At 42.0% G+C, this 17,497-nt stretch overlaps 1 protein-coding gene across 1 annotated transcript in view; it reads right to left on the bottom strand.

Annotated features, from left to right (window-relative positions):
• Positions 1-12,738: 12,738 nt before the first annotated feature.
• Scube2 (signal peptide, CUB domain and EGF like domain containing 2) overlaps positions 12,739-17,497 on the bottom strand; it is a 74,779-nt gene continuing 70,020 nt past the window's right edge. The window contains exons 22-23 of the mRNA XM_071616963.1: positions 15,052-15,131; positions 12,739-14,240 (exon numbers count right to left, since the gene is read on the bottom strand). Coding sequence (XP_071473064.1) covers positions 14,088-14,240; positions 15,052-15,131 — 233 coding nt within the window. The 3' untranslated portion in view covers positions 12,739-14,087. The remainder of the gene's footprint in view (positions 14,241-15,051; positions 15,132-17,497) is intronic.

Raw genomic sequence — 17,497 nt, 5'->3', positions numbered from 1 at the left:
AACGACACTTATTGAGCCAGGTACACAAATAAGCAAAATGCAGCATTTCATTGAGTCCTGGTAACATCTTATAAAATAGTATAGTATTTCCCTTTATGGAGAAACATCTGAGAGCTCCTAACTGGCCTGTGAATATTTCCTAGTTCCTTTCTTAAAAATTGTTCACTATGCTCCCAGAGTGATGTCTCAAATTTTAGGTGCCATCATTTCACCTCCCTGCGAAAAGCACCTCAAAATACATTCTACTGCTCAGGAGATAAAGACCCATATTCTTGTGTGGTCTGCCCACTTGTCCTTGGACTTTTCACTTCTACTTGATGAATTTATTCCAATTTTTAGAGGAGTCATTTCCTCTCTTGCCAAACTGCCTGCCTTTGAATTTCCCTCTGCTTGGAATACCTCTTCCTACCTCCTTTAGTAAATAAATGCCTGTACTTCCAGACTTCAGCTTTTTTATCATTTCTTTAAGAGAGCTGACTCTGACCTTCAAGAGGGTAAATTCTCCTTATTATGAGGTATGTATTTCTACTGGATATTTCATTCTGTGTGATTAGGAGAACTCGTTTTAATTAATATTTGTCTCCTCCATTGATTAGAAACCCCATGAAGGTGGCTGAGTCTGTATTTTGCTTAACATTGAATCCCTAATTCATAAAAGCCTCTCAATAAATATTAGGATAAGTATGGCAAAAAGTTAAGGTTGTGCCCAAGGAAAGCAAGTGTCAGAGCTGCCCTTAGAACTGCCCTTAGAACCCGTGCCAGGCTTCCCAGACCTGGAAGGACTGGGTTTGACATAATGAACTTCTTCTTTCCTTCTGATCTACCTTCAACACTTGCCTTAGTTTCTGAAAACACAAGTTGCTTGTGGGGAAACAAATCCAGAAGGCCACTCACCTGCCTTCAGAGAAGTCCCAGAGGTAGATTCCTCCTCTATTCTTCCCCACAAGCAAAGGGCAGGATCTTGAGAAGCTGGGTGGGATTCCTGCTCACCTTCCAGTCCCCTGGTACATATCCAATGATGAACAGTGGCTGCCCTGGCTTCTTCTGTCCCATTGCCTGATCCCTACCTGGTCGTTTCTCTAGGCATAGGATGCCCAGGGAATGGCGAGACAGCTTTGCCTTGTTTATTTAGAACAGGTGCCTCTGGGCTTGGCAAAGCTTCAGGACAGGACCAATAGTGAGGTTTGGGCCCAGACAACTACCTGGTAGAAGCTCTGGGGGAGGAGTTGGAATCCCTGACGCAGCTCAGCTCAGTCCTGCAATCTTTTTTTTTTTTTTCCTGAGGATGTCCCTGCAGAAGAAAGGGGCTCCTTTCATAGCTGGATCCCCCTGGGAATGCCAGGAAGCTGAATCTTTCTTGTTGAACTGGAATTTGGTCATATCAAGTGTTGCTGAAAAATAAATGGGGACTTGCTGGGACTGGGAATCTTTTTGTGAATTCAGAGCTCTTTGCTGTAGTGGGATTTGTGTTCTGCAATTGGATCTGTGGCCACAATAAGAGTTGGTCTCCCACCTCCCTGTCAGAGACTTCATTGGCCAGATTGATACCATCACTGCCTTTAAGCCTGGGTAGATGTGGTGAGGCCAGCACCCCATTGCACTCACATTGTGAGTTTCTGCAAAATACAAACTGGCTGCTCATTTTGAGGAGGATTGCCTCTGAATGGTTTCTCCAAATGACTGAGCAAGTCATTCCCTACTCTTGGGCCTCAGTTTCCATATCTGGAAAAAAGATGCAGTGAGATTGCTTATACAGTTGTGCTTTGTAAACTCTCCAAAGATGCACCAACAGAAAAGATTATTATTAATTTTCCATATAGCCAAATTCTCCTGCAGCATTGACCCATCTTGGGAGACTTTAATATACTTGTTAAAAGCACAGGTTTGGGAGTCAGTATGTTAGATATTAATTCCTGCTCTGCCACTTATTAGCTATGTGACTTCACCACTGTGAGCATTTACTTCCTCATCCATAAAATGATGCCAGTAACATCTCTACCTCTCAAGATTGCTGTGAGGATTAAATATATATATATATATATATATATATATATATTATATATATATATATATATATATATCACCATCAGGCACATAGCACAGGCTTGGCAGGAGGTAGCTACCATCATTGCTTGGGACAACCTCAGGAGAATTTGTGGGTTGCTGTGCTCTCAGAGGTGGGTCTGGCCTATGCTCCCCCGGAGGCTCCCTGTAGAGCTCTAGGCACACAAGTCAAACCTGAATGTCTTTCCCCTCCCTGGGGCTGAGGTCTCCTAAGAGACGGGGGCTGGCTAGCTCTTTCTTTCCCTAGTGTTTCTAGGTTCTGGACTTATCATGTCAGGTAGCTCCATTCTAAAGTTCTCTGCATCTTACTTTGGCTCTTGTAGAGAATCTGTACTTGAAAATCATACTGGAAAAGCCAATGCTATTTCAGTTAGGACTTTTTCGTGTTATTCTTATAAGTGATAGTAATCCAATTGGAAATTTAAGCAAAAATACAAAATTTCTGGTTCCCTTCATTAAAAAATGCAGGGGCTTCAGGCATGACTGGATCTAAGGAAATGACATTTTTACTGCGTTTCAGCTCTATGTTCTTCTGAATTGATGTCCCAGTAGGCAGGCTCTTCTTGTCTAATAGCTGTCAACAGCTTCAGGTTTCCAACCTCTTCCCCTAGCACCCTTCTTTTGGATCAGGTCTTCAACTAACAGGGTGGCAGGCCTTTGAGAATGGGACACAGAATGAGTTCTGAGGCTGAGAGGCTAGAAACAGAGGAGAAGAGCAAAGGATAAAAGGGAGGCTGTCCTCCCCTTACCATCCTCTTTGTCTGCCCACCCATGCATGTTACCCCCTGTCATACCTTCAAAGTTAGAATGTCTGCTCCCCAGAGCCATATTCTCTCACCACCCCCATCCTTCTTGCTAGGAACAGAGCTCTAATCCCACTCTGGTGTCCTCACCACCCTCATAATTTCCTTTGGAAGGAAGATTCTTCAAACAGTTGTCTGCTGCAGGTACCAGATGTGTGCCAGGATCTCTGACTGCATGGTGCCCACGACTTGGCACCTAACCCTGAAGACTGTGTCTGCTTTGGCAGGTTAAAGCAAAGATAAGAGATTTTTTTGTCTTCTTTCTTCAGAGGAGTTCCAAGCAACACTGTGGCCTCAAAAAATAGGGCTGATGGCAGCCCTGCTGGTGTTTTCCAAAGTTGGCGGACTCTTTTGGATCCATTCCTGTCAGCATTGATTTGGTTTCATTTCCTGGGATGAGGACGGATTTTGACCTCAAATTGGATAGCCAAAGAGGAGAGAAAGGTGGGGAAAAGCTCAGTATCTGGAGCAGGAGTGTCTGGTAGAAGTCTGGAAGGGAACTCTAGGCTTGACTTTGAGTCTGGCTGTGCCCCTTGCTTGCTGTGGGACCTTGGCTAAGTAACTAAAGCTCTCAGCCTCAGTTCTTGAAGGCTCTGTGTGTTTAAAAAGATATTATGTAAAACATAAAGGGCCTAGAATAAAGTGAGTCCTCATTAAACCCGAGTCCTGTTCCTATTTTCTTCCCCTCCCCAACACAAATAGGGAACCTGGAAACAAATGGGGCCCTCCTGAGGTGGTGGAGAAAAGAGATCTGTGAGGACAGCAATCCTGTGAGAATCCAACAAAACCTAGGCCTGACCTTCCATTCCACATCTCTAATCAGCCCCAACCAGAGTGGGATAGCCAGCCGGACAGCTTGCACTACAACTACTGTCTACCTTGGGAGCACTGAGGACTCCACCTTCTTCTCCTGATTAAGTATGCTGCTTGGGTATGACAGTGATAGGTCAGTGGCCCTTGCAGGGCAGGCCACAGGGCCTGGGCAAATGCAGTAGAGAGGTGACACACTCTGTGGAACATACGTGGACTCCCAGGCATGCAGACACATTCACTCACACACACACACACACACCATTCACTCTGATCTATTTTCACACATCTCTACACTGCCCAGATAGGAAAGATATTCCTGGCTATTTTAAAACTTTTATTTGGAGACAATTTCAAACCTTCAATTTGCAAACACGAACATGATCAAAGAATTCCTGTATTTTTTACTGAGATTACCTGTTACTAACATTTTACTCCATTTGCTTTATCATTTGCTTCCTCCCCCCCACACACAGCTTTTTTCTGACCTATTCGAAGATAAAATATGATCCCTGCCCTCTAATACTTCATTGTGTATTTCCTAAGATCAAGGATTTTTCTCTTCTATAACCACAGTACAGACATACGCTTCATGTATGTACATTGATATAGTACTTTTATCTAAATTACTATTTATGTTCTGGTTTTGTCAGTTGACCATTATAAAGTTATATATAACGTACTCCTCCAGATCAGGATTCAGGTTAGGGTCAGGTTTTGGCTATTATGTCTTTTTAGTCTCCTTAATTGGAACATTTCCAAAATTTTGTCCTTTTTGACACTGACAATTTTGAAGAATATGATCCCCTCCTTTTAGTGACTGTTTTTTGTAATATAACCCACATACTATATAATTCACTTGAAGTGTACAGCTCATTTTTTTATAGATGGACACAATACCTTTATTATATTTGTTTATTTTTATGTGGTGCTGAGGTTCAAACCCATTGCCTCACACATGCTAGGCAACCACTCTATCTCTGAGCTACAACTCCAGCCCTTCAATAGTTTTTTAATATATTCATAGATCCGCACAACCATCACCACAATCAAATTTTAAAAACATTTACCACCCCAAAGGAAATTCCATACCCATTATCAGTCGCTTCTCATTTTTTCCCAAGTTTTCCAGCCCTAGATAATCTATAATCTATTTTCTGTCACTGTGGATTTGCATATTCTGGACATTTTACTTAATCAAAATCATACAATGTATGGTCTTTTTGACTAGGCATGGAGCCACCATATGACCCAGCTATACCAATTCTCAGTATTCTTTATCCTAAAGAATTGAAGTCACCATACTATTGTGATACTTGCATGCCCATGTTTATAGCAGTATAATTCACAATAGCCAAACTATGGACCAGCCTAGGTGTCCATCAACAGATGAATGGATAAAGAAAATGTGGTATATATACATAGTGGAGTTTTATTCAGCCACAAAGAAGAATGAAATTATGTCATTTTTAAGAAAATAATGGAACTTGATACCATTATGTTAAGTGGAATAAGCCAGACTTAGAAGGTCAAGTGTTGTATGTTTTCTCTCACATATGGAAGCTAGAGAAGAAAAAGGAAAAGAAAGGTAAGGTATCTCAGGAAAACTGAAAGTAGATAGAGGAAATAGAGACAGATAGAAAACAGGGAACAGCAAGTGGGAGGAGAAGAGAGAGGGGGAAATATTGGGGAATTATATTGACGAAATTATATCATATTGTGTGCATGTGAACAATAAATCCCAGCATTATGTACAACTATAATGCACCAATAAAAAATGTGGGGGAAAAAACAAGTACAATAGAGGAAGGGAAAGGGGTGGGGAGGAGGAAAGGAGAGATAGTAGAGGTACTAGGGAATGAAATTGACCAAATTATATTGTTCTATTGTGTGTGTATGAATATGTAACAACAAATCCCACTATTATGTGTAATTATAATGCATCAATAAAAACTTTAAAGAAGTATGGCCTTTTGTGACCAGCTTCTTTTACTTAGAATAACGTTTTCAAAGTTATTTCATATTTTAGCATGTATCTGTACTTCATTATAGCCAAATAATATTCCATTGTATGGATATGTCATATTTTTATTAGCCATTTATCAGTTGTTGGTCATCTGAGCCATTTCTACTTATTAGCCATTCTGACTAATGCTGCTATCAACTTTCATGTATAAGCCTTTTTGTATACATACATTTTTATTTCTCTTGGAATAGAATTGCTGGGCCATATGGTAGCTCTATACTTAACCCTTTGAGGAACTAACAGGCTGCTCTCCAAAGTGGTTGCACCATCCTTCCCCTGCAGTAGCGGAGTATGAAGGTCTCTTCACATTCTCCACATTCTAGCTGACAGCTATTATTGTTGATCATTTTGATGACAGCCCTCCCAGTGCAGTGAGGTGGCATCTCATTGTGATTTGCATTTTTTCCTAATGGCTAATGTTGCTGAGCATCTTTCAGGGTTTTATTGGCCATTTGTTTATCTTCTTTGGAGAAGTATCTAGTCAGATCCTTTGCTCATTTTTAAATTGAATTATCTTTTTTATTGAGTTGTATTGGTTCTTTATATATTCTAGAAATGAGTCCCTTGAGAGATAAATTATTTGCAGTTTCTCCTCACATTGTAGGCTGCCTTTTCCTTTTATTAATGGTGTCTTGTGAAGCACAAATGTGTGTAATCATTGATATACAAGTTATTTGTTTTTAACTCCTCTCCCCTTTTATGTTTTTTAAACAAAAATCCTCCTCTTTTTTAAACAGAGCATTCCTTGTTTTATGTTTATTGATATTTTCTTTTATTTAGATTGAGGTTGTACATCCTTAGCATGAGTATGGTATAGGTAATATTTTACTCTTCTCAGAACATCATATCTGGAGGCACATGATATCCATCTGTCCCTTATTAGAGATGCTAATCTTGATCATGAGATCAGTGTATTGCTTGAATTTGCTACTGTGTAATTATTGGCTTTTCTCCCCTTCAATTCATGAATTTTATAAAGATGCAATTCACATCGCACATTGCACTTGGAGTTCTGTGCTCTCCCAAGCACATGCTGCACAGTGGTCAGACCTACCTTGGCCAGGCCTGTGTCTTCATGTCTCAGAAAAAGGCTTTGTCCCACTGACCACGGTGGGTCATGCAAATTACTTGCATCCCGCTAAAGTGAATGTCTTCATTATAGCCCCAGGCAATGGCCTTCCTGGAGTGAGAAGTTGGACTTGGCCATGCCAGAAACATCAACTTTGGAAGAGGCAGCACTAGCGAATGTGTAACTTTGGACTCTACAAGGAGATGGATCACCATCCTCTGCATGAGTATGGTATAGGTGATGTTTTGCTCTTCTCAGGACATAGTATCTGAAGGCACATGAAGCGAGGGTTGGACATGGAACAGTGTGTGTGCATGTGTGTGTGTGTATGTGTGTGTGTGTGTGAGAGAGAGAGAGAGAGAGAGAGAGAGAGAGAGAGAGAAAGAGGGAGAGAGAGAGAAAGAATGTCAATTCTGTCTTTACAGAAGCTATCTTAGGAGACCAGAAGAGCTCATTTCACATTACAGTTCAGGAGGTTTTCAGAAAGTCTTGTGTGAGATCCCAAGTCAGGCATGTGGCCTTTCATTCCTACTGAAGATCTCACTCTTCTGTCCCTGGGTTGCACAAACTATAAAACCTATAACTAAAGGACATGCTATTTTGGTGGAATGGGAGAAACCAATAGAACATGGATCCCTTTAAGGAATGTTCATGGGTTGAACTTCTCCAGTGTCAAGAAGCGGAAGTTAGTGATGATAATGATAACAGTTAACATTTATTTAGCCCTTACTACATGCCAGACAGTGTTTCAAGAGCTTTTCATTTATCAATTTATTTAATTCTCACAATAGCCATAGCTGGTAAGTGTTCAATATCTTTATTTACCATATGATGAACTGAGGCACAGAGATGTTAAGTAACTTGACAGGGTCATATAACTAATAAGAGGCAGAACTAGGATATGAATCCAGGTATTGCAGAGGAGATAATCGGAGTCTTGGAAAGAATGAGCATGATAGAACCTAAATCTTAGAGAAGGAACATTTCATTGTGATAAGCAGAATGCACTCTCAGAAAAACACACTAAGAATCCTGGGAGGGGTGATATTGGGTGAGTGAACTATCAAGTCACCCCAGTTCCTTGGGGAGCCCTGAGTGAAGGTTACCCAGCCTCTTACAATTATACCCACATTGCTCAACACTTCAGTTGAATTACCTGAGGCAGCTGCTAAAAGCAGCTCCAGCCAAGTCACCTGGAACTAATATCAGGGTCCTGGGCACATGTTCTTGCTTTGCCACCATCACACCATCTTGCCTCCTTGTCCACAGTTTTATATCATGACCAGGTGAACATACATGCAGTTGCGCTGGCACCTGTGATGACTATGAATTTGTGGTCACTACAAGGCCGTGGAGAGTGAGCACAGCACAGCAGTCCTGGCCAGGGTCACCACAAGCTTTTCTCTTTGCGGCCGTGCTCTTCTGCAGTGCATGGTTGTGTCATACACCACTGGGCTCTGTCCTACCCCGTGGCATCGGTTCCAGTTCCTGCCCAGCAACTATTAATGTTTTTCAAACTCAAAACTAATGTAATGAAGCAAAGCCAGCATCAAAGGTCAGGTTTGAGGTAGACTTGTGTATCTCCTGCACTTTATAGGAAAAGACTGAAAACTTCAAACTATGCCTCAGAATTATCCTTCTGTCCTAGGAAAGAATGTAGAAGCAGAGAACAATCCAGGTCAGAGGGGTATAGTAGTAGCTCCTGGAGCTATACATGCTCAAACATTATATATGATTACAATTTAGGGGTAATTTTTTCCATCATTCTTTCAACTTCTTCCCCCCCCCCTTCTTGGCAATATACACACACACACACACACTCTCTCTCTCTCTCTCTCTCTCTCTCTCTCTCTCTCTAGTGCCTAGACCATAAAAATGAGTGAATGAACATGGTGTGTGTGTGTGTGTGTGTGTGTGTGTGTCAATAATTTGAAATGATGTAAACCAATGAATTCCCCCTTGATCATTAGTTTTTAGACCAGGCAGAGGAAACAGAAAGATCTAAACAGATACACCCTAGAATCTGTGTCAAACTATATGTAACCACTCAGAACGATAGCCCTGGTCCTCAAGGCCCTGCTGGGTAACATTTTATCTTGAATTGTGGACATTTGAGCTCCCAGGCAAAGGGATGAGCAACTGAATACAGGTCAACTCCATCTTACAACCACTAGGTGGTGCCTTTTCTAGGATTTTTTTTTTTTTGTTCACCCTTTGGCGCCTTGTTGGGCCTGGTGAGACATGAAATGCCAAGTTCTTGCTGGGTGAGTAAAGAAGATTGCCAGGGTCTGTGCTGCCAGGCTTAGTTTGAGGAGCTGATGTCCTGGAAAGGGCTTAGATTTGTGACACCAGTGATAAGCTCATCCTACCTAAAACAGTCACTCCCCCTTCTCACTGTGTATCCTTTAATCCTACTTCCTTTATAGCACTGTCACTATTTGACTTGAATGAGTGAATGAACATTTATATGTTCACTTGTTTATTGTCAGTCCCCTTGACCCATGCTGGAATCTAAATTCCCCAGGGCAGGGACTTTATTTTGCTCGCTGCTCTATCCCTAGCTCCTACAATGCCTAGCACTTAGTAGGCCCTCAATAGATATGTTACATAAATGAATAAATGAGCAAACATATAACAATGATTAGTAACAAAGGACAATAGTTGCATTACCCTTATGAGATAATCTGAAAACCAGCAATTTTGAGTTAATGTCATCATTTGGAGTGAAGCAAAAAGGTTACTTCATAACCCTTTTATTCAATAAGAGCAACCTGCCTATTAGAGTGGTTTCATATTCTAAATCTATTTTGATCTTACTGTGTTCTCTGGAAAGACAGCCCTGTCATGTAGGTATGTCTTTATGGCTGAATCACTGTCTAAGGGCATAGGAGAAGCCTTGCAGGGCCAAGAATCCCCTGAGGATGGTCTCTTGCAGGCTGATAAAGACTGCCCTGAGAAGAAGGAGGCAGTGTACCACAAATATTAGGTCACCCCTCTGCTGGACTCATGAGCTTCTGGAGTGGGAGGTGGTCACAGAAAGAAAGTTCCATCAAGGCCTCTAATTTCCTGTGGATGGGCCCCCTCCCCGGCTTCTCCCAGGGTCTGGCTTTAAGACAGCTGATGACCTGTCCCGCTGGTGGACCAGGCTGCTCCCTCCACTTAATAAGGAACCACTTTTCTCAGGCCTCAGCTGAACCATTTGCCTCTCGAATGCTGGCTAAAAATGTGTAGACTTGGGTAATGCTCTCAGAACCCATTCTGCTGTGAAGAAGGAATGAGATGCAGACAGCCTTAGTAAAAGGCATTTCCTGTGGGTTCAGAAGATTGCAGCTGGGTCTAGCATGGGATCCCTGGGTTTCCCAGTGTACAGGTCCACCAGCAGCTGCATTCAGCAGCAGGCAACAGCCTTGATACATCTTCCTGCAAAGGTCTGCTGAGGGCAAGTGAGTCTTTGCTTTGTGCTGTGCAGCCACCAACTTTCCCAAGTTACCACATGACATTTTTAAATCACCTGCAAACCTAAATCCAGTGAGTGCCTACAGACGCACTTAACAGCCCAGAGGATGATTCAGAGGAAGCAATTTTCCGAAGTGAAGATAATCATCCGTTAGTGTGAAAAGGCAAACACTCTTTCATTAGCATGGGAAACTCAAGGGAAATGTTGCCAAATCCATAGATGCAGCACTTCAGTAAATGGCTAAAGAACAGTATCCACAGCTGGAAGGAAGGACTTGTATAGATTCTGCCCCCACTTGGAGTATACCCACAGAACTTGCCGACTTGGAGGGAAGGTGGAAGCTCAGCTTTGGCTTCTTTCTGTTTACTTGATAAGCAGCTCCTCAAAGTTCTGGTCCCTGTGCCCACCTGGGGGAGTCCTCCCAGAATTCAGAGCTCCTCTGACTTTTTTCATCTACATACAGTAATCCCCACTTATCCTTGGGGTACAAGATGTTCCCAGATGCCTGAGACTGTGGATATTACCTAACCCTATATATGCTCTATTCATTCCTATACATGCATACTTATGATAAAGTATACTTTGTAAATTAAGCATAGTAACAATAATACCTAATAATAAAGTAGAGCAACTATAACAATATATTGTAATAAAATTTATTCCAAACTTATGAATTACTTTTGGAATTCTCTATTTAATATTTCAGGATTGTAGTTGACTAGGGAAAGGGATTAGGGGGAAACACAACTGTATTTTTAATCTTAATTTAGGGAAAATCTCATATGTTTCCTTTATTCTATGACATTAAATTTTTTATTCCAGACCTGAGCTCTCCTGGGGCCTCTTATAACCTCTTGCTTATTTGAACTCTCCACTTGGACAGTTAATAGGTACCTTGAACTTAGAATGGTCAAAACAGAACTCTCAATCTCTTCCCATTTCCCAAATGTCCTATTACTGCATAAGAAATCACCCCCGACCTAGTAACTTAAAGCAATGATAGTCATTAGTTTTGTTCACAAATCTGTAATTTCTGTGTGTGGTTCCACAAAGACTGCTCAAGAAGCATCAGCTGGGGCAGCTTGGCTTGGGGGCTGAGTCCATTTCCAAGATGACTCATTAAAGCTGCTGGCAAGCTTAGCTGGCTGTTGCCTGGCCTGCAGGGATGGGGACAAAGTTTCTCTCCACAGGCTGCTAAGGCTTCCTTGAAGCATAGTGACTGAGTTCCAAGTGTAAATGTCCCAAGGGATTGAAGTAGAAACTGCTAGTGTCTTAAGTCCTAGGCCTGGAAACTGGAAGTGCTGCTTCTGCCATATTCTATCAGCAAAACAGTCATAGAGCCCAGAATTCTACTTTTTTATTTCCACTATCATCAGTCTAAATCAGACCCTCACCTTTTGCTGGGGTGAGTCTCTGGTGATAGCTTCTTATCTACTCTCTGTCTCTATACTTGCTTCCTAAAATCCATCCATACGGGAGTTAGTGCTACTACCTTTAAAAGCATACAGATCAACTCACTTCTTTGCTTAATCCTCTTTGAAACTTCACAATCTGTTTAGAATTACACCCAAACCACTCCTTCAAGATGCCACAGCCCAGTGTGATCTGGCCCCTGTGCAGTTCTTGAACCTCATCTTGGCCTTCTCACCAGACTGTGACAGACACACAGCCTCATCTGTGCACAGCCTCTGCACTTGGTGCCCCTCTATCAGGCATGCTCTTCCCCTATTTTCCCAAGGCTCATTCCTCCCTGCCAAGTAGTGTTCAGTTGAAGTGCCATTTCCCCATAGAAGCCATTTTCAGACCCCAAACACAGCCGTCTGTTACATTAACCTGTTTCAATTTTCAACATTGCATTAACCACTCAGCAGATTGTTTTTGTGTTGTTTGTTGTCTGTCTCTTCCCTCTAAAATGTAAGCTCCACCAGTGCAGGGACTCTAGTTCTTATCACAGTGCTTCCCTAGGGCCTAGAACAGTACCTGACACAGAGGGGATGTTCGATAAATATTTCTTCAGTTAGTAGAGAGCAACAGCAGCCGCAGCCAGCCTTCCAACAGGGAGTGTCTCTTAGGATGATTGATAGGTCTAGAGAGAAAGCTTCAGGAGGGCCCAGGGGCTCATGCTTGTCCCAGGAGCACAGCTCTGGTGCATGAGGCTGTTCCTGGAGGATGTTCCACAGCAATCAGGTTTATGCATTCTCCTTCCAACCCCCAGAGCATACCCACCCCCAGATTTCTTGTGGAATTGACAATAGAGAATCACACTTGCTTGAGCACAAAGTTACTAACATGCTTGGACAGGATGGCACAGCTCAGCCCATCTTATCTCCTCACCGGTTTCATCACAACTCAGGTTATTTACATTAACTTCTCATCTTATAGTTAGACTCAGAAATATAGGCCAAGCTCCAGTTAAACAAATTGCAAGTGCTTTTTTTTAATAATTTTTTTAATGAAGATGTTCAAATTTTTAAAGAGAAATCTGAGAGTGGGGATTTAGGACCCATCCAAATAAAGAAGCTTCATTAGGGCTAAAGAAAACAATGTTATAATGGTTTTTAAAAAACAACATGGGGGTAAAAAATATGTTCAATAATAATGAAATCATCTTTGTTTTCTTCAAGAAAAACTTGTTACACATTTTTTTAGTACTTTGGTATAGAAAATTGTATGTAGAATTATCACTGAAATAACAAAACACTATGTCTGTGTGTACTCAGTTCTTCGGTTAGGAAATGGCAGCTTATCCGACAAGATTCTTTTTTACCCACTGTAATGAGACTCTGACTTGGGATTTAAATGTTTAAAAACGTGATACTATTAAAAATGCAGAGGCCAGTGTGTAGCTGCTCCCAGTAGTGCTGCTACCATCAGAGAATGAGCGCATCGTGAACAGTACTGCCCAGAACAGAATCCACCCTGCCCTTGGAGAGTGAGGACAGAAGGCACAAGTGACAGGCTGGGCCCCATATCCCACGTGGTCCTCAGGTGCCTGCTGGGAGGAAGCCTTGTGGTGGAAAGAAGACCCTCGGCTATACTGACCAGGGTTGGTGAAATCTCCTTTTGATGATGGTGAATTCTCATCCACCAAGGAGACTGCATCCACCCAAACTCTCTAAGCCCTAATTCGGTGCTCAGCCATGTCTGAGGGCACAAGGAAAGGTGCTAAAACCAGCTGTGTGCATTTGCTGCAGGGTAGGAGAGGGGAGCTGGCAACATGTATACACTATTAAGTCTCCAGAAGGGCTTAGGTTTATTTCTAATTCTTTTGGCTTTCAGTATTTTTTTAAAAAATGATCACAGCTTAGAACTCAAGCTCCTGAGATCAAACTTATCTCACACAGGCTGGAGAAGGCTGTGGAAAACAGAGTCCTTTCAGGTCTCAGGGTGGGTGGATGGCGCCCTCCCTCCCTCCTTGCCTGTTTTGCCTGCTCAGAGCCTGCACAGGGGCTTGGAGGGCTGCCTTAGGGAGCCCCAGGCTGGAGAAAGCTGATGTTTCAGACAGAGCAGCCCTTCTGTGGTGTCCTTTCACTACTACAGACTCCAGAGGAGGAGAGAGACCCAAGGAGGGTGAGTCTCACCTGCACTGACTGAAGTCTAGCTCAGCCAGTCCTTGCAGGACCTGAGACATCTGGTCATACTTCCCATAGCAGTGAGAAGTCAGTGCTACTCAAAGCCATTCCACAATGTTGGGAAAGAAAATTCAAGTTCAGTTTACCAAAATATCTGTATTATCTATAAAAATTTAACTCTAATGAGTCACTGATACTGGAGACGGCAATATCCGACTATGTGGAAGGCAGATAGACGGCTCCATCCCACCAAGCCCACAGCCGAACATTTGTGGCATGTGGGCAGTCATTTGTAAGGCCTCAAAAACCTGGAAACTTTGGAACGTAGCAATCGGATGAAAGATCTTGGAAACATCTCTCGGGACTCCTGGGCTGTATACTTGAAATAGTTCTGGGGATGGGCCAGGACATCAAACAGAGCCTTGATCAATTTCTTATCCTAAAGAGAACAGAATTTTTGTTACTGGGCCAAATTGTTTAAACATCCTGACATTTTGCCAACAAAACTATAATGACCCAGTATTAAGCAGTAGCTTGATTAACTAAAAAACACTTTGTGAAAATTGTTTCTTCCGATCTTTATCTTTTCAGTTTTCATTTTTTACAATTATATCTAATAAGTATGCATTATTTTTTATAAAGAACATTTAATATACAAAAAAACCCTGATTTTTTTTCTCAATTAGATGAAATGTAAAATGGGGAGCTGGGGGATACTTATACAGTTGGTGATATAGCAAGTGTTTGTTGCTAATTATTTATAAGTATACAAAATTTGGTAGACTTTATGAAGGACAAATATGGAGAAAAAGGTTCCCCACTATTTGGAATTAATATGAAAATACTATATACCACTGTCTTGGATTTATAAGCAAGTCTTCCTCAAAACTGCCCCTTTACAAATTTCCAAATTGAAAAATACAACTTCACTTGACAACACTGAAAATAAAAGCCTGTTCTTTAAAAAAAATCATGTCTGTCTTGGGGCTGGGATTGTGGCTCAGCAGTAGAGCGCTCACCTAGCACGGGAGGACCTGGGTTCAATCCTCAGAACTACATAAAAATAAAGGCATTGTGTTGTGTCTATCTATACCAAAAAAATAAATTTAAAAAAATCATGTCTGGGGAAGTTATGAAACTGAGCATTGGTCAAGGGCAGTCTCCGAGTCTGAGAGGTGGCAGGAAAGACTTCAAGACTGTACTTGGGATTTCTGTGAAAAACACCATGTCCACTAGAGACAAGTACTCACCTTAAGTATTTCCTGGTGGTTCTCAGATGCGTAGAGCCTGCCATCTCGAACAATATCTTCAATGAGTTCTTGGTAGTCTTCTGTTGGAATAAAGGACATTTTTTGTATTCTTATGGTTTAGTTATCTCCAAATGTGCTCTTTCATTTTTGATAAGGTTCTGAGAAGCGTCCCTTCTGTGGCTATCTCAGAACACTTTCCACACTGACATTGAAAAGACAATCATCAGAGAACACCCATGCACAGATTTCCATCACTTCCACTGGCCACAGACCTCTGCCCCTGTCTCCCTGTCCTCTCTTCCCTCAGATGAGCCCTCTTTGTGTCCACTTGAGGCCCATCCCTCCACTTGGCACTCCAGTGCCATCTTCCCTCACTAAATCAAGAGCATCTGTGCCAGTAATTCTCTGATTTCTTTCCTACATGATAAAAATTCTCTATTGATCTTTCTGATTAGCATACAAACAGGCAATTATGTCTCAGATCTTTAAAAAATCCCTCCCTCGACTTCATTTCTCCCTCCAGCTTCCACCCCACTTCTCTGCTTCTTTTTGCTGAAAAACCCCTCAAAAGAATGGTCAATACTCACAGTACCCAATTCTCTTCTTCTTCTCCTAAACCCAGTCCAATCATCTTTGGTCCCCCATCACTCCTCCAAAACTGCTGGTTGAGATCAGCAGTGACCTTCAACCTTTGACATATCAGTAGCATGTGACTTGCTGGTCACACCTCCACCTTGATCAAATTCTTCTCTTGGCTTCCAGAATACTTTGCTGTTTGGTTTTCCTCCTACCTCACTGGCTGCTCACTCCTTTCCTTGGCCTTTTATTGTAGGAGGGTTCCAGGGCTCAGTCTTTGGTGCTCTGCTCTTCTCTGTCTGTGTGCACTCCATTGGGAGCTCATCCGGGCTTTTCTTTCCCTCTCTACCTCCCTTCCCTCTGTCCTTGTTTAGCATTAAACAATCAAGCTTCTTATCAAATAAGCAAAATTCATCTTTCCTTTATTTGACTGGGGCTGAGGGTAAAGAATTCGGCTGGCCAGAGAGGAAGAAAGCACTGTTCATTTTTTCACTAATAATTTTTTGTCCTGACATACATTAAATGCAGTGCACATGATAATCCTTCTCTAAATGAAGCCCTCCATCTTTACAGTCTAGTCTCTTTCCCACAGTCATAATTCAAATCAAGCATATGCAAAGCACAATCTTTTTCAAATCCCAGACATTAAAAATGCCTCTTTGTATGCATATCATGTGCTACAAAGCCACACGAATTATGAGAACATCATTGAAATTGTGCGGGAGAAGCTCTTGAAAAGTTCCTTTCAGTCAAGAGATGGTGAGTGGAAATTAACACTATATTATATATAATTACTAATTTGGTACATGTACAACGTCATTGCTACTCTACTAATGTGGTATCATTCTCCTTTTATGTTAGTGAATATTGAATATGAGCAAGTGTACAAGTTTTATTTTATTATTATTTTTTAATTTTAAGTCATGAATCCCCTTGCTGCAATGTCTCTACCTCAGAGGAGTGGCTCCTGTCCTTGATGGGAGTTGACCCCTAGGAATATAGATGGTTGTAATATTCTAGACAGCGGTTTGCCACTGCACCAAATGCTTCTAAACTGCTGTTTAAAAAAAAAAAAAAAAAAAGTCCTCTACTTCTAAGAGCTAGTGTGTCTCCTTCCTTGCTCCAGGCCTTAGGAAAAGCAGAAAAGCATTGCAAGTGGGAACCCAGGCTCTGGAGTCCAAAAGACAAAGGCAAATCCCAGCTCTGTGTCTGTCATACTGTGACCTTAAGCCAGTTACTTAAATCTCTAAACCTGAATGGCCTCATCTGTAAAACCAGGAAACAAATGTGTCATGTATGGAGTGACTATGAGGACTGTACCATTAAAAGGTGCCTCAGGACATATCTAGTGCTCAGGAATGCTCAGTACCTGTTTGCCAGGACTGCAATCCTCTCCCTTCTGTGGCAGTCAGGAGGCTCATCTGCAGCAGCCCCAACCGCACCTTCTGACTGTAATTTCTAGTCTTTTGGGCTTTGAAATCAGATACAAAAATACAAGTTTTAAAATATAAACTCTGAGTAAGGACCTGAGGGGCTTCTGGAGGGACAAAGTGGCAGTTTTCGACACTTTTCTGCTATGACACATGCCTGGTACACTCTCATGGGCCTATCCAGGACTATGCATAACTTGCCCTGGCTCAAGCTACAACTCTTTTTCTTAATTAAAAAAAAAAATCAAGATATTTCCTGTGTCACAAAGATGGAGATGAGAACAGCTACACTAAACTGTGTGAGCCTTGGTGACATGTATTCTGGAGCCCCTGCGTCTGCTCTGCTTCCTTCCTAATTCCCACAGGACAGGTTGTCCATTAGCTGCTTCCAGGTGGATGACTAGGCTCTCTGTCTCATTCAGCAGAGGCATGTGGGAGGC

This window comes from Marmota flaviventris, chromosome 9 (genome assembly GCF_047511675.1).
Source record: "Marmota flaviventris isolate mMarFla1 chromosome 9, mMarFla1.hap1, whole genome shotgun sequence".
Taxonomy (NCBI): Eukaryota; Metazoa; Chordata; class Mammalia; order Rodentia; family Sciuridae; genus Marmota; species Marmota flaviventris.
The sequence above is the reverse complement of the archived record's forward strand: the minus strand, read 5'-3'. Positions and strand labels throughout refer to the sequence as shown.